We start from the raw sequence: 21,816 nt of genomic DNA on the forward strand, positions 1-21,816 counted from the left end.
ATCATCTGCTCTTCTGTCTGCTGATGCCATCAGTCCACCATAGAAGTCCACTGGATTGGCCAGGCACGATCTGCCCTTGGTGAAGCCTTACTGATTTTACTTCAGCATCAAGAGAGGTGTGCAGCTTCGTCTTTCAGCATCCAATTGCAGTATTTGGGTAGGATTGGCAGTGCACAGTCTTAAAGGGAGGAAAAAAAAACCAGTAAAATAGAGGGAGAATTTTTCTGTGATGCCTGCCTTTGGTGCTATTTGTAAACATACATATGGAAAATAGATGACTTTGGAATCAGCGTCCCCTCTGCCTGCTCACTTTCAGGAGGCTTAGAAAGGGTGAAATCTTTCTCGTTTGAGTTAGTAAGAACATCCCCTTAGCTCCAGTCATGTATTAATGAAAGAAATGGAAAATGTGAAATGCATGTGGATGATTATTTACTGAGCTGCATTCACTCAATAGTATGCTTTAAAACCAAACACAACTGCCTCAGAGTCAGGTGAGTACAAAATAAATGAAATACTTTATTCCCTTGCTGGAGTTGGAGGGGACCTGCAAGGATCATCTGCTTGCTGTCACTGGAGCCCCCAGCTCCCGTTCTGTGGGGCTGCTCTCCAGCCTCTTGCCTCCCAGTCTGTGCACGGAGCCAGGGCTGCCCTGTCCCAGTGCAGACTCTAGAGCATGCTCTTGTTAAACTTTGCGGTGTTGGTGATTGCTCATACCTCTAATTATTTAAGATCTCTCTGCGAGAGCACTCCACCCAGTTTTAGGAATCTCCTGGACCCATGTTGTCAGCTGTGTGATATTGGCATTTAACATCCATCCATAAGGACCAGGGTGGCTGATCTAGAGGTATCTCTTAGTTCCTTAAAGAACAATTCCGCGGTGTCACCATCCTGGCTGGGTGGCTGCTCCCTTGACACCCACTTTATTTGCTTGTCTTGACTCTCTGATGTGTGGGGAGACATTGGCTGAGAGATTCTGATGCAGGAACAGCTAAAAGTGTTTTGGAGCCAGAGTAAGGAGCCTTTGGGTCCCTGTGCCCAAGAGCTGGTGTTCGATCTCTTTTGGAGACAGAACAGGACATGCTGCTGTACGCTCACCTGAGATGCTCTTCTTCCCTGAGAACACTTAGAGTGGCATTAATTTTTAATGTTGCTGTCTCTGTTTCTTCTCCAAGTGGTTAGTTGATTTCTAGTTTTCTGTTTCTTTGATTACTTTGAGATTGAAAAACAGACAGGACTGGAGAAGAGGAGCCTTACTGGAAGGTTTAATCTTCTAATCAGTTTCTCAAGCACTAACCACAAGCAGCAGTAGCAAATCCTGGAATCCTATTGAAGATGACCTACATAGTGGGAATAAAATTGGTCTCGTGCCTTCTTGTGCTTCCTATTTTACTGTTAAGAGATCTGCAAATGTTTTCCTTCAAGTCAGTTAATTGTTATTGCTACCCTAAGCATAATTCCTGCCTGGCTGGGTGGCCCACTCCTGGGTGGGGAGCTGGGAGAAGATGGGCATTCCGAGGCAAGAGAGCTGTGCAAGAGTGAAAGCCAGGCAAGTGAGATGCGGCAGGGACTTAGCACTTGGCTGTAATTAGAAGTTTGTCAACAGAGCATTAGCGTGGAGTGCTTCCAGCAAATCCCTGGGAGGAGACAGAGGAAAATACTTCTTTTCTTCGTATAGCTTCAACCAGTCCAAACCAAGTTAAACAGCTTCTTTGGGTCTGTTACTTACTGTAGCTGTCATGGTTAGAATTCTTTTTTTTTTTTTTTTTTTTAGTCAGCATTGATTGATACTGTTATTCTGGAAAAGAATAAGTCTGCCCTTGTCCAAATCCATAGAGAGGATTGCTGGTTGTTGGTTAGTGACTAAGTGGTTTCAATGTTGAATTGACATTTCAGAAAAAAAATTAATGTAAAATTGTATACAGCCTTAAATTTTAATGAAAAAAGGGATATCATGATACATGAGGGCAGAATGGAAAAGAAAGGCCCTGTTAACGATTAAAAGCACAGGGCAACAGTGAGTGCAGGAAAATGAGGCATAGCCAGAATGCATTTGTATGTTTCTATAGATACAGGTTTGTAGAAATAAAAAGTGACTCGTTGCTGAGGTGAATTTAGTGATGTGCAGGGAGATAGCCGGGATTTTCTTCCCTCATCAGCTGCTGCTTCCTTTCTGCACTGATTGGGGCATCACTCAGCTTACAAAACCAGTAAAGTAAGACTCAAGTTTTTCTCAGCAACTCAGAAGTTAAAAGTGCGATCCTTATAGGATCATCTCTCTCAAAGTTATTCTGGTTTTTACCATGCAACTCTCTGCCATTATTTGATCTGTGTGTTTTCCCTAACCTCTGGTCAAAGATCTGGGAACTGAATTGCAAAGGTGGCTCTGAGCTCTGATGACTGTGGATAGGTTTTCCACAGGACTTGCATGTTTCCTGCAAAACGTAGATACAACATCATTTATAGTTGAAGCTTTCTGAAGTCTGTAGGAGATTTCTGACATAGGTACTTCTAAATGCGTGACCATAGACACAGAACTTGTCTTTTCTGACATAAAATTAACAGGAATCCAAATTCAGCTTGGCATGACAAAGAAAAATGTTGCTGAAGATGACAGAATTGCATTGGTTTGCATAACTCGCATTGGACAATAACTTATATCTTAATGATACACAAAATCCATATTTTATTTTTTCTTATAAGATACTATTTCTAGCTTGATGAAATGCTGTTGTACTACTTAAAGCATGTAGAAATTCTTATCTCTTGCTTTGTATATATATATACACACAATATGGGAGGAGAGGAGGGGAAAAGTCATATAGCGCAAACACATAATATTTTTTCCTCATCCTTGCCTCCTTCTCTGGTTTTTCCTTGAACAGAAATTTATCGAGTTTGAAGATGCACTGGAACAGGAGAAGAAAGAGCTACAAATCCAAGTGGAACACCTTGAATTTCAGACTCGACAGTTGGAGCTGAAGACCAAAAACTATGCAGATCAGAGTAAGCAAAGTTGTGCACCAGACATGATTATACAGTTTGCCTTCCATGAGCATATACTGCCCCTTTGCAGATATTTTTCATGTGCTATTTTTGTCATTTGTATTAATGTAATTTATGCAAAACTTGAAATCTCTGGCTGTCCCTTTCGTAGGTATAAAATTCTCAGCCATCTACAGGGTGAGATGTATCCACACTAGTTTAGTACAGGTTTTGTTGCTTCTCTTGCATGGAGCATGTTTAGTCTCTCCCACTGCAAGATCTGGGCCATTGCTGAAGTTTTTGGTACCTGGTTTCTAGTTTCTCCTTGTACCCAAACAGAACCTCCAATTTTTTTTCTCTCATATAAATGAATCACATTTATGTATTTGTTTATGCAGGTATTTCCTTAATAAGCGTAACTGCATTTTGTTGGTTGAGGTTCCCATCATGTTTTATCTAACACTCCTACTCAAACAGCCAGAGTTACCCACCCCAAAGGATAACTTAAATTGTTGTCAAACCACTGCGTTTATAAGGCACCAGGCTACTGCTCAAGAGCTCTATTTTTACACTTGTGTTGCACCACCTGGTCTGCCTGTTCTGGGAACGCATTTGCATCCATGAAGTGAGTTTGTAATGAAGATCAGGTACCCTAATGTGCATTTTTGTGTTTCTTTTTTGTTTTGTTCAGTAGGTAGGAATTCATTTTCAACAGAGCATACCTATTTTGTAGCACAAGTTTTGAGATTTCTCTAGATTCCTTGAGGAACCCGATCTATATGTTAGTTAATGGTTGGTATCTTTTCTTGGCAGTTTCACGGCTGGAGGAGCGTGAATCAGAAATGAAGAAAGAGTATAATGCTTTACATCAGCGCCACACAGAGGTAAGCTGTTGTCTGATTCCTTCTGAATAAACAAACTCTTAGCTTACCCATGTCAAAAAATTATGTCAGAGAATTCAGTTGTACCGTCCTGGCGGTGACTAGAGCTTCTGAACCTTGAGAACATCAGAATTATCTGAAGGGTGGGTGCAAAGAGGATGAAGCCACGCTCTTTTCATTGGTGCCCAGTGCCAGAACAAGAGTCAGAAGGCACAAACTGAAACGCAGGAAGTTCTGTCTGAACATCAAGTAGCACTTCTCTATGTGCAGGTGACGGAGCGGTGGCACAGATTGTGTAGGAAGGTTGTGGAATCTCCTTAATTGGAGATATTTAAAAGCTGTCTGGGCATGGTCCTGTGCAACCTGCTTTTGGTGGCCCTGCCTAAACGGGGGCATTGGACAAGATGACCTCCAGAGGTCCCTTCCAACCTCATCTGTCAATAATTCTGTGAACAGAAGTCTGCTGCCTCACCTCCCATTATTAACCAGCTTCATGGAGACCTATATTATTGTTGGATATCCTTTTTCATGGCTTGAGGTTAAGCTTAAGTCACATTTCTGACACAGTTTTGTGACAGATCTTGTCAGATTTGTCCATTCACTTATGTCAATGGTTTAAAGAAAAAAAAAGCAAAGATGAGTGGTTTTTAATATTCATTTTTTTAAGAAGAAAAAGGAGAATTGGAAATGAATGCTGGGGAAAAAAAATAATAATCACAGAATATCCCAAATTGGAAGTGACCCATAACAATCATTGAATTCAGTGGAGTCTTTTATTTTATTCCATTTGGCTCATGTATTTTTTCCTCTTCACAGATGATCCAGACCTATGTGGAGCACATCGAACGATCCAAGATGCAGCAGGTTGGGGGAAATAATCAAACTGAGGGCAGTGTACCTGGGAGAAGGTAGGACCATAACCTCTCCATATAATGTTTGCCACCCAGGAACTTATAAAATGAGTGCATATTTGCAAGAGAAAGAAACCAGACAAAGGATCTTTCCCTGTGGGCCTGGATTGTACCTGAAGCTTTTTGTAATGGGTTGAGGGTGAGTTGTGGGTAAGTTCTCTAAGGTTTGATAGAGAGGAGTTTTTTGTGTCCTGTCAGGAAGCTTAGACTTTATTGTGTTGCTGGGGATGAGAGCCTTCTGGAAAGATACATTTGTATTCTCAGGTACCATGTAAAAGACTTATCTATAAAATGGATGGAAGTGGAAGAGAGTATTCACTTGTGTGTGTGTGTGTGTGTGATAGCCAGCAAGATTGTGGTAATTAAATGCATTAGCCTTAATATAATTTCTTCCCCAGTTTCTTCAGGGGAAGATTTCTCTGAGTCAGTCACTCAATAGACCTACTTATGCCCAAGGAAGGGCTTTTTTCCTCTGTTTTCATTAGCACCAAACTGCCAAGAACCAGTCTCTGTTTAAAGGAAAGACAGTAGTAGGAATGAAGTTCAGTATATAAAACCACTATTTTTTTGGAGCCTTAGGCTAAATTTAAAGCACAAAAGTTCCAACTGCAATCATTTAATTACAGATACATTCTGTGCACCAATAATATTGCCCATAGGGTGTGAAAGAAAAAAGCAAGTGAGTAAGTACTAATCAGAGAAGTAATAAATCGAATAAAGCATTGTATAAATCTATCCAGATTGAGCACAACCTGTTAAGCCACTGAGACACGTGAAAAGATTATTCCAAATGATGGAAAAGAAATATATTAAGAAAAAAAGGAAGAATAAGGATGTTTTAGTACCTTATGTTTAGGTCTGTAACATTTAAATACTAGAGCGTCCATTGAGTTTGGGTAAAGAAAGAGGAAGGGAGTGTCAGGTCTTGAAATAAGAAATATAAGCTCCCTGGAAGCTGTGGCTTCCTTTTGCTGGGTTGCAGTGCTTTGGAAAAGTTCAGATTGTCAAAGTTTTGACTGTGTATTGTAAAAAAAAAAAAAAAAAAAAAAAAAAAAAAAGAGGAGGGGAGAGAAAAAGAGACCCAAACCCATCCTGCTGGGAGGGAGGCTTGAAGGATGTGGAAAGGGAGAAGTAGAAAACATGAATTTTCTGAAGAGCGTGGGACTTCTGCCTGATTCGTTACGGGCGTGATATTCCTTCCCCAGCCAGCACTTTGTGTTCTGCCAGAGTGTGATGGTACGAGAGGAAGGTGGGAGGGTCAGCATCTGGTTCTGTACTGGTGGTATACTGGTGTGCACACAGAGCTGGTGGGGGGGAACAGGAGTTTTGTTCACAGCTGTTGGTAGTGTAACATCATTGCATGCATGGAAGATATGGCACAAAGCCTTCTGCAGACCTGTTGTTAGAAGGAATGGAGGATGCTGAAGGAAAAGCGGCTCAGTAACTGCAGAACATCCATGTTTGAGACTTCTGCTGAGCTGTGTGCCTCTGCTGTCAGATGCCTTTTGTAGGAGCTCTTAGGCACACCCTTGGTAGAGGAGAAACAGGGTAGACTAGGTGTTGGTCAGTCCAACTCAGCTCTCCCACCTACCTGAAAGATATGGATGTTTCTGTAAGGAATAGCTGTGCTAATGCCTGCATTTATCTCTTGTTGCCATTTCCATGTCTCAGCTGGGAATGGGGGGAACTGTGAGCTGCTGAGCAGGCAGGGTGCAGCAGAGCTGGAAGCAAAGTGTCAGTGTGTGCTCCTGTTTGCTCTGCAGAGAGCAGCTCAGCTCCCCTGCCACGGAAAACATTCAGCAGCATCTCAGGGGCAGTAGTATAGCAGTTTTAAGCAGTTATACCCTAAACTCAAGAGGCAGAGAGGCTTATCTAGGTTTTCTCTGACATACACTCTCTGATGTACAGTACAGTTCAGTATCTGAAAGGAACTGGAACAGGATTATTCTGGTCTGGCTGAGCTCTTTCCATAGCCGTAGGAAACCCAAGCATTTCAAAACTTCAGAGCTGGTGATCCTCTGTGGATCTGTGTTTCTAAAATAAACAGTTGCACTTAAGTCGGAAGCAACTGCTGTGTGACCTGTGCTCCTTCAGAGATTAAAAAACAAAAAGGAAACAAACAGCAAAGTTGTGTTTATTTACTATTTTATTGCATCCCATAATAATTAAAGATATTTGTAGCCTTAGCTACAGTACCAGCATAGAGCTGAAAGATAGTAGTGTAAGAAGGATCCTTCATTTACACTGAATTGGCTGACAAGAGATTTATAATTTCATTTGTAAGGCTACCAAAGCCTTTTTACAGCATGTACATGAGGGAGGGGAAGCCATAGTTAATTTAGCCTTCCTCTTCTGATGACTGAATAGTCCTTCCAGTAAAGGGTATCTTAATGTATTGCTTCTCAAGAGGAATAACTAAAGGCTGTGGTAGTTGTTAAGTGGGCTGAATAGTGAGTTCTCAGTGCTCTGTTTTCTGCAAAACAGTAAATTACTGTCACATCAGAGTGAGACGTAGAAGAATAAAACTGATTGCAGAATACAGTGTTTGGGGTCTGCCATTCTAGCCACTTCCCAATTGAAGGTGATGCTTTTCCAGTGTACCAATGGACAGATATAGAAACCTATAGAAGATGGCCTCCCTAGGCAAACAGAGACAGGCACAATGGGTACAGAGGGAGAAGACATGGTGTGAGGAGAACCAGGAGATTGTTGGCATTCTTAGGACTGAGAGAGCACGTGTTCCTGACAGCTCCCTCAACAGGCTGCTTCTGTTTTCCTTCTCCTCTGCCCTGAACTGATCCTCGTCACAGCTGTAATGGTAGGAGCGTGTTAGGCTCGTTTCTCTCCCCCGTTATCCTTCTGTAAATAAGAATATATCTATGCAATTACTTAGATTGTAAAATATGAAAGTAGTGCAGGCAAAAGAAGGCTTGGCCTCCCTCCCTACTTGACACATGCACCTGCCAAATTTGGAATGGACTGCATGGTAGACAGTGATTTTGGTGAGTCTTCCCTAATTATCAAATAAGCTATAATTAATTGTGGTTTTTTGTTACTGTTCAGTGAAAGAAGTGCATAGCGAGAAGTGTTTACTGGTTATATCCGTAAGACCGCCATTCTCTGGTGTGAAGGGCAAAATTTTCATTGAGGATTGCCTCTGTGTTAGAGGGACGCTTTTACATGTGACGTATTGCTAGTGTCCTGGAAGAATGAAAAAAAGAGAAGCTCTCTGTGTCTGTCAAAGCCCCTGGCAGGCCTCCATCTGGGTCTGTAGGAACAACAGCTGGGAAGTGGGTCTTTTTCCTTCATTTCAAGCTTTGCGCTGTTCACGTGTGTGCTGTGTTTGTGTATGCTTGTGCATTCGAGGGGTGTGTGTTCTTGTGTCTCTGCACAGCTGTGTGTGGGTGAACAACATCTGTGTGTTGGTACACTGATGTGTTTTGGGGGGGGATATGGGTGTAATCTCTCACCGTCTTCCTACGTGTTTGTGAGTGCATTCGATTACCTTCACCTGCTGATGTGCTTGGGTGTGTTTTATATGGTAGACCATGTAGGTACATATTTGCATTAGACCATAAATACACAGGGATGCTTGCTTGTCACTTGAGAGAAGATGGAGCAAAAACTGCTGGGGTGTGTGTGTCTGCTGCCATCCGAGGAGGGGAACGAGTACAGTGCACACCTTCAAGTACTGTGAATTATAGTGCATGCATATGCTGTCTCTGATAGGGCTGCATGTTTGCATGACCTTCTCTAATAGTTGTTGTTGTTTTGTTTTTTTTTTGTCTTGCTTTTTGTGCAATTGCTGCTCTGTTTTGGCTGTTACATTTGTCGCTGCAGTCATCGCCAGTCATGGAGGAAAAGGTAAATCCTACTGCTGCATCTTAACTTTGTTAATCATAGTTTTGGAGGTTGCTGTTGGGTGGCCGTGACGTGATGCTGAAAGGTTCCGTGCTGGCCAGTTTGCCCTCTTCGTGTACTGACATCTGCGTTAGACTGACTCGCACATGGCACACTTCCTTTGGCTGATGCAGAGCCAGCAAGCTGCTACATCACGAAGGAGCATGAGCACTCAAAAGCAGAAGGTGCAGAGGTTGGTTCCCAAACCAGGATCATCCCTGCGTGATTGGATGTTTGCACTTTGCTTTCCAGAATAGTCTAAAAAGTCGTCTTTTCTCCCTTAAATTAGAGTCATCAAATCGCCAAGGTTGGAAAAGACCTCCAATCATCCAATCCAACCTCCAATCATCCAATCCAACTGTCCACCTACCACCAATATTTCCCCACTAAACCATGTCCCTTCCTACCACATCTACACGTTTCTTGAACACCTCCTCTAGTAGTACAAAATAGACATATTTTCCAGGCAGGGCAGGAAATGCATGTCACCAGTAACTGTCAGAAGGCACATCTGACTTTGGGCAAGGCAGTGAGTTCTGCGCCCTCAGCCTACAAAGAGGGCAGATCCCATCTTTAAATGATGGCAAACCAAGTAGTTCTGTTACATTTCCTATGCTTTAGGATATTTCAGAAGGAGCATTCTGGTCCAGGTTTTGGCTACTGCGAACCCTTAGAGGCGTTCGCTGCTTGCCTTGCAATGCGAGGTGGAACTAACCAAGTGCTCAGAGTCCCCCTGGACCAGAAGGACGTGGGTGTATGAAAGTTGCTCCGAAGGGCTGTAGTCAGCACTGCAAATTTATACCAACCCTGAAGGTATTCTGAACTACTTTGAGGACTGGTAACACCAACCTCAGGACTGCAGAATTGAAGTTAGCTTTCCTGCAGTTTTTGTTCTTCCCTGGGAGATGCAGAAGAGGCTGGAAAGTATTTCCAGAGAAACACAGAATGGAGATTTTAAATGCAGCTTTCCTAGCGGTCTACATCAAAATACTTTCCTGAAGATCCTACAGTTTCTGATGCTACTCAGACTTCAGACTTCTCTTCTTTGTTAGCACAGATGGTAAAGTTCATGTAGTCAGTGCTCATGCAGTGGGGGTCTGACAAATTACAAATTAAAGAGGATGTATAGTGTAACATCAGTGTCAGCGTGTGTTCAGGATGGCCCCTATTTCTCCTAAATGGCAGTGCTGCCATGTTAGGCCATACTAGTATGATAACAGAAATGTTTGTAGTATACTGTTAGATATTTTGACTGCACCACTTGTTTTGCAGAAATAAATTATCTTTTAAGAATATCTTTGAGCTATAGGAACTTTTCTCAAGCTGTAATACAGCTGTGAAGCGTGATGCCCTTAGGACCATCATTTTCATAGCTATGCGCTGCTTTTGTAAGAGGATTTATCTGTGAAACTTCCCTGTATGAATCTTTAGGATTTTCAGGAGAAGATTTTAATGGAGATTCTTAAGAAAGAAATCTCCATGCTGGACCACACTGAAAACATCTTTCTGCCTCTTCTGCTTTTCCCAGGTGGGCCACAGCAAGCAGGCACTCCTAGCAGGAGGCACAGTGGTGCAGCGTGCCGTGTCAGCTGGACGCTGCTCAGAATGGAAAGGCTGAGCATTTGTCTGTTCTGTTAGACATTTTGCATTTGCTTTGTAAATGAACTCTTTTCTGCCCCTGCCCCCGTGTCAGTGTGTTGGAGTAGGTCTTGAGGCTGCAGTTGTTTCACCCACAGTCACAGACCGCAGAATCACCGAACAGTTTGGGTTGGAAGGGACCTCTGGAGGCTGCCTGGTCTCACTCTGTGATGGTGGTAGCTTAGCTGAGTCTTGGTGAAACTGATTGCTGTGTCTAGGAGCAGCACTGCACTGGGTTGGCATGGAGCCTGATGGAGAAGAGAAGTGCATCAGTGTCTTGCAAGGAGATGCTCACTGCTGCCCTGTTTCTGGAGTGTTCATGCTGACAAGCCACTTTCTTTCTTTGATTTTCCACCTCCACTGCTTGCTCTACATTTTCTCCCACTGGAACTTGGTCCCGAAATCTGTGCTAGCTTACATATTCAGAATCAAATCCACAGCTTGCTGGTCACCTGCACTTGCCAGGAAGGAGAGTGATGAAGAAAATGTAATTACAGACATCTGGCCTTATGAGTGATGCGTTTATTTATAAGTTTGTTTAAATTCTGAAGTTTGAGTGGACTGTATTTAGATATGGAGGAGAGGTCACAGAATGCAAGTATTGCATCTCCTGCTTAGTATTGGAAGTGATCCAAAACCCACTGCTGTTGGTGCAAACGAGATTCGGGGTGGAATGTACAAAAGTGGCATGTAGGTGGCTCACTTCAGCCTCTTTCCTGGTTCAATGGTGACCTTTTTGTTGAGGGACTGTCTGCTGTGGCTTGTTTTCCCACAGTACATCTGTTTCTCAAAGGTCACATTGGTTTAAATTGTATCAGTTCCTTGCATTTTTGCATTTCCTTGAAACATTGCATGGGGATGGTGATGTCAGTTGTGCCTGTTTTGGTCGCTTGACCCCCTCTGACTTTCTAGGAAGATGCTTGGCTCTACCAGTAGACACCTGGGGTCGGAACAAACAGCACCACGGAGCTGCGGGGTTTGGGAGTCCACGCTCCTGCTAAGTTAGGAGAAGGAGTGCAATTCAGTTTCCAATGAGTAATATTTCGCATGAGCTAGTGTGCTGTTTCTTTTGTGTAAGAACCTTGTAAACGGCTAACAGATTGGCTTTCCCTCTCTCTCTGTTTCTCTGTTTAGCAGGAAGGAACGTCCTAACTCTCTGAATGTCTTCCCCCTCGCGGATGGCATGGTACGTGGGCAGATAGGGGCCAAGATCGTCCCAACACTGGACCACTGGCACCTGAGTGACCTCGGCCAGCTGCAGTCCAACTCCAGCTACAAGGTTTTATAGACCATCACAGAGCAAGGGTTTCCCACTCTGCCACTGTCAATAGCATCCCATGTTTTCATTAAGGTGGAGATTAACCTATGTCCATAACCCTTTGCAGCCTCTTCCTGCTGTGTGTTTACTCCTGTGATGGCTGTGCTGAGGTGGGAGGATGTCCCACCACAGATCTGGCGTACAGTGCGGGAGGGATTTATACAGCTCCTTGTGCGTGTTACCTCCTTGTCTCAGTGTTAATCTCCTTTACTTGGCTGGCCCCAAGTTGAAAGGAGTGTGTGTGGAGGCAGCTAGGAATGTAGGGGAGATAAAACCTTCACCTTTTTTAGCTTACTTGTGAGAGGAAATGATGGAACCTGCCTCCTCTCTTCCCCTTGATAAGAACAAGGCTTTTACTCCTCAGCTGGGACCAGGCATTGGGTTGCACTTGCTCTTCAGCAGTTGTTCTTTTTGTCTTACCACTCTTCTGGCCTTCCTATTTTCAGTTGAAAGGGGTACTAAACCTCTCTGACTGCCCAAGTCCTGCACTGTGCTTAAAGCTCTTCACTTCCTCACACGTCTGGTCTGTGACTCTAGCCTTGCATTGTCTACATCCAGTAACTTGTCACATTGAGTGCACTGCCTTCTGCACTGGGGCTTGCCAAAAGCCTCGCAGCATGGCAGCCGCACTGAAGCAGCTGGATAGTTGTGCCTGTTGCTTCAGCTGCTCCGCTCTGCCATTTGGAGACTGGTCTGAGCCCAGTGACCCAGAGGTCATGCTCTTAGCTGACAGATCTGTTCATTTATTCACAGTTTAGGCCACACATGATGAGCCACACCTCCCACATGCTGTACCTGTAGACTTCTCAAAGTCTTTGGCTCAGAATCCTACCAAATTCCTCTTTGAATGATGTTTCCCAGGTCCCTGGTGACAGGCCCGACAGCTGGTGGTGCACCCGCCCAGCATAACTTGCAGTATGTCCTTCCTGCAAAGCTTCTGGTCTGCTTTAAAAATGTCTTATGAAGTGCAAGTCAGATCCTACAATCATTTCTGGAGAGCTTTGCTGCAATTAGGGAGTAGCAAAACCACAGTGCAGTAGGATGAGGATGTGAAGGTATGGCTTCAGATAGACTAGGGTGTGCCAGCACACTGCTGCAGTATGCACATGTACTGAGACCTTACTTGTACTTCTGGAAAGAATTCATTGCTTTGGATCTCCAAACAGCGCTGTGCACTACGGTATGAACGTGCTCTCGAGCTCTCCAGTGATCAGGCACATGGGGCAGGTGTAAGCCTCTAGAGGAGCCGGGAGGAGGTTGAAGTTAGATTCACCTTCCAGACTTCTGAAGGCATAATTCTTTGAGCTGTACCATTGCAGAGCTTCTGGAAAGCTTTCAGTGAGAGCTGAGTGGAACTCATCGGTAACTCAGGATCTGCACTGCAGGAGAGTACAACAGGAATCCAGATAAATTGTTAAGCTTTGGTTTCCAAGCTCAGGTAATGGAGAGTTACTGACTTGGTCACTTTGGAATTTATTATTGGTGTTGTCGGGCAAAAAGTCCATTTCTGGTAAAAAGAAAACTTTGTGTGGAGGTAGTACTGTGCTACTCTGCATGTGTTTGACGAGTAGGTCTGGGATTTCTGTTGGTACTCATCAGGAAAATTCAGAAGTGGGAAATGCATTAAGGAGGTCAGCTGATAGTGTGCAGATAGAGCTTAGGCTATGGAAGACTTGGATAGGTACTGAGTTACAGTGGATTTCCTAAGAGTATGGAACAAACCTCTGAATAATTAAAAGGACTGATTAGCTGACTTGCTGGATGTGCAGTTTGGAATGGAAAATTTTCCTCCTGCAAGCTACTTGCGCGCTCTCTGACAAAAATGCTTTTTCTCAACTATTCTCCATGACTGAAATCTCAGCAGTGGTGCCTGTGCACTCCTTGCTTTTTCTTCATCTGCTCTGATATTTCATTGACTTTGACTGCAGACACGGAACTTACTTTCCCAATATGTCTATCTTGACCTTTCTGGCTAGTTTTCCTTCTACACGGGGCCATATGTTAGTTATGTTTTAATTGTCCTTGTATACTTATTTTTACTATTTTCTGTTTAAGTTGCTGTCTTTGTTATTTTATTTTTATATTCAGTTGCACGTTTATTTTACGTAATAATTTGGAGATGAAAGTCCTTAACGTTTTTGTTTTTATGTACTATGCTTTCAGTGTTATAACCATACAATTGTGACTACTCATGGTGACATATGACTGCTATGAATATTGAGCCTTTGCAGTGCATTTTGGAGGTCACTACTACACATTTGATGTTTAGGAGGTTGACAGGTATGGCTGTAGGTAAGTGGTGGTTGTGGAGAGTATTCTTTGGGTGAGCTACGGGCTATGGAGTATGCCTCCTAGACTGTAAAGGAGAGCTGTACAGTTAGTAGAATGTTTGGCATTAATGGAACAATCAAGAAGGACAGTAGAAGGAAGATACCAACGATGTTTAATAGAGGTTCTAGACTGTGAAGAAGAGTGCCTTGATAGTGTTCACGTTTGAGAGGAATTTCTCCAGAGCAGGCTGGTAGGCTTCATAAAGGACACTTTCTAGATGACTATAAACTACAGATATATAATCATAAAGTAAGTGAAAAACACGTGCAATTACTCCCTGATGTGTTCTGGGTGAGAGGAAGAAGCTGCAGGATGTATTTTCAGTACAACGATCACTCTGTAGACGCTGATGGTGTAGAATTGCTAAATGGCATCTAGATCCTAAGCGCAGTATATTACATGTGGACCCATCTGTGTGTCTCTTTCTCATGGTTTGGTTGTGCTTACATGTCATGGGTACAAGAAAATCTCTGAATCTGTTTGTCCAATGGAAATTTTGTTTGGGTAGAGAAAGAGGCTTTATGATTGCACTTTACACTTGGTACTCTTTGTCCCTTTGTATGGTAGAAAGCACAGCAGATAAATTGCAGCTGAAGTGTTGTAAGGCTTACTAGACCATATTCCCAAAAACTGTGGGTGGTATTTTTTTTTCTTTACATAGCAGAAAATTAGCTCACAAAACAAGAATCTGAAGTAGAGGTGAGAACTGTGGTTTCCACGTGTAGCTGCAGTAAAATGTTTCTATCTCTGTTTTGCCTGTAAAATCAGCAAATGTGCAGGGAAAACAGCTGGAACATCCATGTGGGAATATGGGGCTATTCAGACTGACAGTGCAGAAACCAAACAAGACATCAATTTTACTGAATGGTCACTCATTAAAAGTAAATCATATTTTTTTAATACAAATGCACAGATGCAATATAAAATATTTGACTACTGCAGGGTATTTCAAGATAAGCATACAGAGGCCAGTCTAATTAAAGGAAGGTGTTAATAAGATTGCAGATTTAAAAAAAAAAAGGCTGCAAAGGGTTAATATATTTCAGTCTTCTTTTTCATCCCACTTTGAATTTTTTTTTGTTATGTTGTGCAGTTAATATTAGAACAGTAGAACAAGGCTTAGAAATCAGTGAAGTGAACCAGCATCACAGCTCCGAGGTTGGGAGGCCTTGAAGCAGCTGCTGAGCAGTCTGAATCTTTGTAGCAGTTGCACAGGAGGGGAGAGGCAAGCAATAACAATTATAGCTGAGTCTGGGTGTGCAGCTGCTGAATGTCAGCGCACCCAATTGCAGCTCATTAGCACATGTAACTCTCCAAATTCATTCTGCCATCTCCCTGCAGGCAGCAATTAGAGTGGGCTGCCATGAAGAAAGGAGAGCTCTCGTTTGGGCCTGGGAATGATTACTGCGTCGGTCAAGACGTTAATTGGCTGACTTTGAAGCAGTGCTGCTTTAATTGACAAACAAGGGCTGCAGTATAAAATCCTCACAGAGCCTTACAAGTCTCCCATGTTTTTCAAGAGGTGTTATTACAAGAAATGGGGCTGTAATGTCTGTAAAGCTGAGACTCATTTGTGCGCATATTCACAATGGAAATCTGTCGCCTATGTTAATTCGTCAGCTTCTTAATTTTGAGTTTCTGGGTTTTGCTTTATCATCTGGGGAGACCACTCCTGTTTCTGCTGTGTTGTCAGGCCGGACCCATGCCTGGCTAGCTTCTGCATAACATCATGTGGGGACATAGGTCTTCCCCTGCTAGTGAAATCAGACCATCAGTTTGTTATCCACTTTGCTTCTGCAGTTTGTTGTCAGAAATACGCTGCTGTTCTCTCAGTACAAGGGATTCTCATCCTGGTTATGTCAGTGGCTTACTGTAATGGCAGCTTCTGGATCCTCCAAGAGGTCACATCTTTCCCAAGCAATGTCCGTGTTGCCTTCAAGTCTTGGGAAATGCTGTCCTGGCTTACTGCAAGTGGCAAAGCCCTTCAGCTTCTGCTGTAGTCAGTGGCAATTGGAGGTGCTTTTCACTTAAGAAAAGGCCATCTTCCTTGAGGTGCATGATGAAGAGGTCATGTAATGATGTGACTTGTGAAGATAAGTCTTCATAGTAAAAGAAGAAGGATGTCAATCCTTTCACAGGTAGGATTTGCTTGCTGAGTTCAGCATGAGAACTCACTGCTACGTTTTGGTTGCAGTGCCTTGTGTCACCAGTGAACGCTGGACATTAAGCTGGTACAGTGAGCAAGGTTCATTTTGCTTAATGCTTTAAGGCAGCCATATACCAGCAAATAGGAGATTAACTGAAATATATAGCTCTGCTTTTCCCTTTTTATTCTTTCCCTACCCTGGAATTGCTGTAGTGTCCCCAAGATGAAATGTCTGAATCTGGGCAGTCCTCAGCAGCTGCCACACCGAGCACCACCGGAACCAAGTCCAACACTCCCACGTCATCCGTGCCCTCTGCTGCTGTCACACCCCTGAATGAGAGCATCCAGCCCATCAGTGAGTACAATGGCACGACCAAGAGCAACAAGAGGACACGAGAAAAGCGGAACAGCCGGAACATGGAAGTCCAGGTCACACAGGAGATGAGGAATGTCAGCATAGGTATGGGAGCTGGAGGTTGCATACTCGGTCATGAAAGTAATTTACTTCACAGTGCTTGTGTCCTTCTGTTGCAGGAGGAGGCTGGTTATCAGCTTCTGTCTCAAATAGAATTAGGTGGGAGCTTTTTTTTGAGTAGCAGATTTTTTTTTTAATTAAGTCAATAACGTGAATATTTTCACAGGTATACAGGATGGCAGTAGATTACTGAGTTCATTTCCCTGCAGGTGTGTTCATCCATGTTATAGAACCCCTTTCATGAACAAGCAAATCCCATCTTAGTTTTTGCGGAGCTGTCTCTGGGCCTCATCAATATGCTAGTTAAAAACTTTGTTATTTATTCTCCAGTATTTTATACCCAGCTGTTCATATACCAAAATTGTCAGTCGGGTTAAATAATTATTTTCCTTCCCATGTCTTTACTCTGCACTCTGATGCATTTTAGAAGAATAATTATGTTCCCATCCAGCTGCTTTTCAAAGCTAAATAAGCTGTTTTCTCTTAGTCTGGTTCTCATTTAAGAAATCTTTGGGAAGTTACAGTCCACTTCCCAGAGTCCTGTAGCAAATTGAATCAGTGATGTCTGGTGAGGAAAGCCATCACCTAAGCCTTTAGCTTGCTGAAAGAAAGAATGTAAGAACACGAGAAAAGCCACGTTCAGTGCTGTTTAATATAGCAGTACCAGTGTAGTGTGTATCCACACCTCCCAGGCTGTGTTGTGTTTAGACTTGCAGCAGCCTTCAGAAATGAGAAGTGGTGTGTTTCTTGCATGTCATTAACTGAAATTAAGAAGGACTGTAAAACACAATGAAGACCATAAGGAAAGTTTGCAGCAGCACATGAATGAGCGCAGGTTTCCTAGGTCAGCATCAGAACCAGAACCTTATCCTATGTAATACAGAGGAAATTCCTCTGCTAAAATTCACCAGCTGGTTCCTAACAAATTAAGGCTATAAAACAACATGTAACATGTTCTGTTGTAGCATTTGAATAGAAATAGTCACAACTGAGTCCCCTTCTGTATTTTTATTAGCAGCTGAGGGGCTCCCAACATCATGGATTTCAGTCTGCCAGAAACCAGCATAGTTCTCTATAAAGACATATGGCTTCTGCACAGACAACTGTGAAATTGTTATTTCTTGTGTATCTTGGCCAGGGCAAGTCAATAGGCATTAGTAACAGAGAAATTGAACGTGGATGTCTGTGGTGACTGGGACCAGAAGTTAGAGCTGACAAGAATAAGCTATAATGTATGTGCAAGAAAAGAAATTGCTTTAGTAGGTCCAGTGTGATTCTGGATTTGCTTCGGAGATAAGTTTGTCGTACGGTATCTCTCAAAGTTCAGTAGTTATCCTTAATTTACATTTGCTTCTTGGAAGACTGTTTTCCATCAGTAGCTCTCTTTTACTTCTGAAGGAAATGCAGATGTGAAAGTTTAAATCTTCTTGGTGAAATGATCATAGCATGGAATCTGCTCGAGGCAGATCGCTGAGTCTTCCTCGATGTGCTCTGCTGTTTGGCTGCTTCTCACGTGTCATGCAGAATGCATCTCTGCTGTGGAGAAACTCAGATACTTGAATTGGAATTACATACTCTGTGCATCTGTAATTAAAATGTCTGTTACTGATGCAACTCTCCTACAGAGGAACCTACAAAAAATATATTCCCAAGTATTTTCTGCAAAGTTTTCCAGGTTGAAAAAGTAAAGAGAAGGAACTGTCTGTTTCTGTGAGCTTGAGAACCGCGGTGTATGGATGCCTGCTTTGGCAACTGATACACATCAAGCTTTGTCTTCAGCATGGCATTGCTTGCCAGCTAGCCCCAGTGCCAGCCTAAACCGAGGAATGAACGCTCCCGTTGTCGTGGGCTTTGTGTATTTGGCTTCTGAGGCAGTTTGGAATGCTCAAAAATGTCACCTCTAACACATTAAAGGAACTAATGTAGTATACAAATGACATCCTTAATCCTTCAAGAATTTCGTATGTGAACAGGCATTGTGTTTATGTTGCTTGCCTCAGCTTTTGAGCACTTTGGTTTCTAATACACATAAATTAACAATGGGAAATTCCTTATTTCCTTCCTCAAAGATTGGCCTCAGGCTATAGGTTATACAGAAACCAGACTAGATTTCATGCACAGTACAGTGCATTTTCTAAGTGAAATTTCACTGCGGTGGATATCTAAACTAGTTGTAGATTTGAGAATTGGTGTTGGCTGATGATTTGTATTTAAACGAGCCAGTGCCAGTTCATCGCTAGAGCAATCTCTGTGAAGCGATACAATTTTGGCTAAATCTGCATGGTGACTGAAGAATTCTTACTGACTGATTGAAAGGCTGTTTGGAAGTTATTTTAATGGGTGAGGTATTTCTGGATCTAGGCCAGCTGTATTGCTGGCACTGTGGTATGGCAGGGAGCATGCTTATGATCTTTCTGCCCTAAAGATGTGAAGGTATCTTTCAGGCACAGGTGCATTTGTGACTCCAGGTGATCCGCTGCTTTCTGTTCCTGTTTTAACAGTTTGTACGCAGCACCATGAAATTCTCAAGCCGTGGTATTTGAAGCTGCAGAAGTGCCTTTAAGGAGCAGTGTTACCATAGATGATATGTGTTGTCTCACCTAGGTATGGGAAGCAGTGACGAGTGGTCCGATGTTCAGGACATCATAGACTCTACTCCTGAGCTGGATATGTGTCAAGATCCCCGCCTGGAACGCCCTGGTAACAGGTATTGGTTGTGACTTTTTTACCATTGGCCCTGTGTCTTTTTATTTTAATGAGGAGTGAAGACTGGATACTGTGGTTCAGAGGTCAGGGTGCAGTTGTTTCAGAAAATCCATGTGTCCTGCTTACTGCAAAAAGGAGAGGGTGCTGGTCTTCTTTGAGTTCTCTGGGGAAGGCACATACCTGCTGGTGATCTGTGGGGGGGGTCTGTCTGACTGGCCCAGGTGCAGGCTGCTTTGAGACAGGTTAGGTCGCCCTGCTGGACCAGGGAGCGCAAAGAAATGTAGCAACAAAGGGTTAAGTGTAGAGAATAGGGGCTTAAGTTTTCAGGGAGAGGAAAAAGGTGCGTTTATCTAATGAGATCAGTTCTGAACTCAGTGTCAAGCCTCAAGACTTTCAGTTTTGTGTTTGTTTTTTTTTTTTTTTCTTTAAGTGTTGGAAGAGCAGGAGCAGGGCTGCTGTGCAAGGGAGGACAAGCAGCAACAACCCCAGTGAGCAGTGCCCATCACGAGCAGGGTGCAGAACTGGAGCAGGGCACTGGTAACAGGCTCCATCAGCACCCCCAGACAAGGAGGGGATGAATTAGGTGCAGAGGACACCCAGCAGCAGCAGATAGAGCTGAGGACAAGTGCACCTATAGTATAGCTCAGATAAGGACTCAAGACACAGGCCTGAGGTTAAAGGGATGCCTTGGAGCAGCAGGGTATGGGTATGTTCAGGTGTGAAGTGGTCAATCAGTGCACTCAGGTCCTCTGAGTTAGTGATCTAATAAGCTGATGTGGTTCCTGCCTAGTACCTGGCTTGTGCTCAGCAGGAGGCTCCCTAAAGGTTATTCATTTTGGCACCATATATACCTGTGAAGCCTAGTCTAATAATGATAATAATTCTAGTCTAATGTTAGATTAGAATTATTAGTGTAGGTTCCTTGATTCATTTTTACCAAGGTCTAGAGATCAATTTTTGTGGGTTTTCTTCAGTCTGGTCCAGTGGGTAGCTTGACAGTACTCCAGCAAAAAGGTATGCAGAAAATAATACACTGACAAAGCTACAGCAAGATTTCCTCACAGGCCAAATGTGAACTGGATTGCACTTGTTGGGCACTCTGCTCTAGTCCTCTAGAAGTGCATGTGAGCAGCAGGAACAGATGCCTTTCTCAGTTAAACTCCCTTCAGAGTAAGTAGGGTGCATGGACAGTTGTTAATCAGCAGCAGGACGAACCTAGGTGGCCAAAACAGCTCTGTGTGAGGAAGGCAAAAGTGGCTGCTCTGTTTAGACCAGTAATTGGTTTGAACCTGAAGGAAAGATAGGAGTGGAGAGTATTGCTGCACTGGGAGCTCTTCAGGCAGAGTGATCTCTGATCCAGGTAGAGATGCTGAAAGCTGCAGGAGACACAAGATAACTCTGGTGCTGCTTCTTTAAAAGCAGAATGCTTTTGGGAAATATATTGCTTCAGAAAGCGGAGTACTGAAGCTGAGTAGTGTCTTCAGGTCGGACCTTGAATGCTGGTTGCTTCTTGTTAGTTGTGCTGCCCTTTAGTCTGCATCAACTGATTAATTCTGATGCAGTTGTGGCACCCATCTGAAACTCATTAGTGTTCCTAGATATCTGGGTAGTTTTGTGATTAAGAAAGCTGCAATTCTCTGCAATGTGCTGTACCACTCAAGTATCAGTGACGTTTGTCATCTCCAGGCTTGATCACAGAGACTTGATTTATCTAAGAACAAAGCCACAGAACTCAGGATATTATCCAGTGGTGCTTCCCTTTCTGGTAAGCTGCTGGAAAGATTGCTCAGGCTGGTTCCCCCTGTACAAGGCATGGCACTTAGAAGTGTTTGTACCCACTTCAGCACTGGTGGTTGGAGTAGGCACTGGCAGTCCCACAGGACACCTCACTCACTCTTGCTATGCCTTCCTGCAGCAGCTGCCTTCTCTTTGAGCCATGAGACTGTCAAGGCATTCAAGATGATTCTTCATAGAGAAGATATGGAAATGTGTTTCTATATGATGTAATTAGATAACATTAACTTTGATTTACCTTTAATGAAGTACATTTTGCTGACATACGAGAAAGCATTTGTGCGCATGGACTCACCCAAAGAAGAAACTAACCCTTCAGGCTGATTTTACTTACTAGCTGGCAAAGAAAAAAGGAAAATCATTGCTGTTCACAACATTTGAGTCCTTACCTGATCTTACTGCTGTGAGGGTTGCTGTTTGAGTTGGTGGGAGTGTAGGCATCGTTGCACAGTCTTAAAAGTCAGAACTGCAAGTTGAAAGCTTTCTATGAAATACTGAGTAGTCATCAGCTGTTTAAAAAGGAATCAGCTAGGTGAGCTTTGAGGTTGTGCACGCTAGGTACTTGTACTTGATCTGGGGAATAAAACGTGCTTTTTCCTTTACTTACTAAATTCCCTCAGTCAGCCCATGGCGAACAAGTGGAATCCACTCTGAGTTGTGATTGTAATGGTCTGTGATGCTCAGTATTTCAGAGAGTTATGTTCTAGCTTAAATATTGCCAAGTAACAAGGATC

The 21,816-nt window shown here is 43.2% G+C and overlaps 1 protein-coding gene across 21 annotated transcripts in view; it reads left to right on the forward strand.

Annotated features, from left to right (window-relative positions):
* MAPK8IP3 (mitogen-activated protein kinase 8 interacting protein 3) overlaps window positions 1–21,816 on the forward strand; it is a 76,156-nt gene that overhangs the window by 17,402 nt on the left and 36,938 nt on the right. For 12 of the 21 annotated variants that reach the window (XM_021411912.1, XM_021411896.1, XM_021411897.1 and 9 more), the window contains exons 2-8: window positions 2,883–3,003; window positions 3,796–3,866; window positions 4,680–4,771; window positions 8,615–8,638; window positions 11,447–11,498; window positions 16,321–16,567; window positions 19,187–19,289. In XM_021411912.1, the coding sequence (XP_021267587.1) occupies window positions 2,883–3,003; window positions 3,796–3,866; window positions 4,680–4,771; window positions 8,615–8,638; window positions 11,447–11,498; window positions 16,321–16,567; window positions 19,187–19,289 (710 nt within the window). Of the gene's footprint in view, window positions 1–2,882; window positions 3,004–3,795; window positions 3,867–4,679; window positions 4,772–8,614; window positions 8,639–11,446; window positions 11,592–11,613; window positions 13,923–16,320; window positions 16,568–19,186; window positions 19,290–21,816 lie in introns of those variants that run through there. The other 9 variants (XM_021411905.1, XM_021411916.1, XM_021411910.1 and 6 more) reach the window with 5 other exon arrangements.

The sequence above is a fragment of the Numida meleagris genome, chromosome 13, assembly GCF_002078875.1.
Source record: "Numida meleagris isolate 19003 breed g44 Domestic line chromosome 13, NumMel1.0, whole genome shotgun sequence".
In the NCBI taxonomy this organism is placed as follows: Eukaryota; Metazoa; Chordata; class Aves; order Galliformes; family Numididae; genus Numida; species Numida meleagris.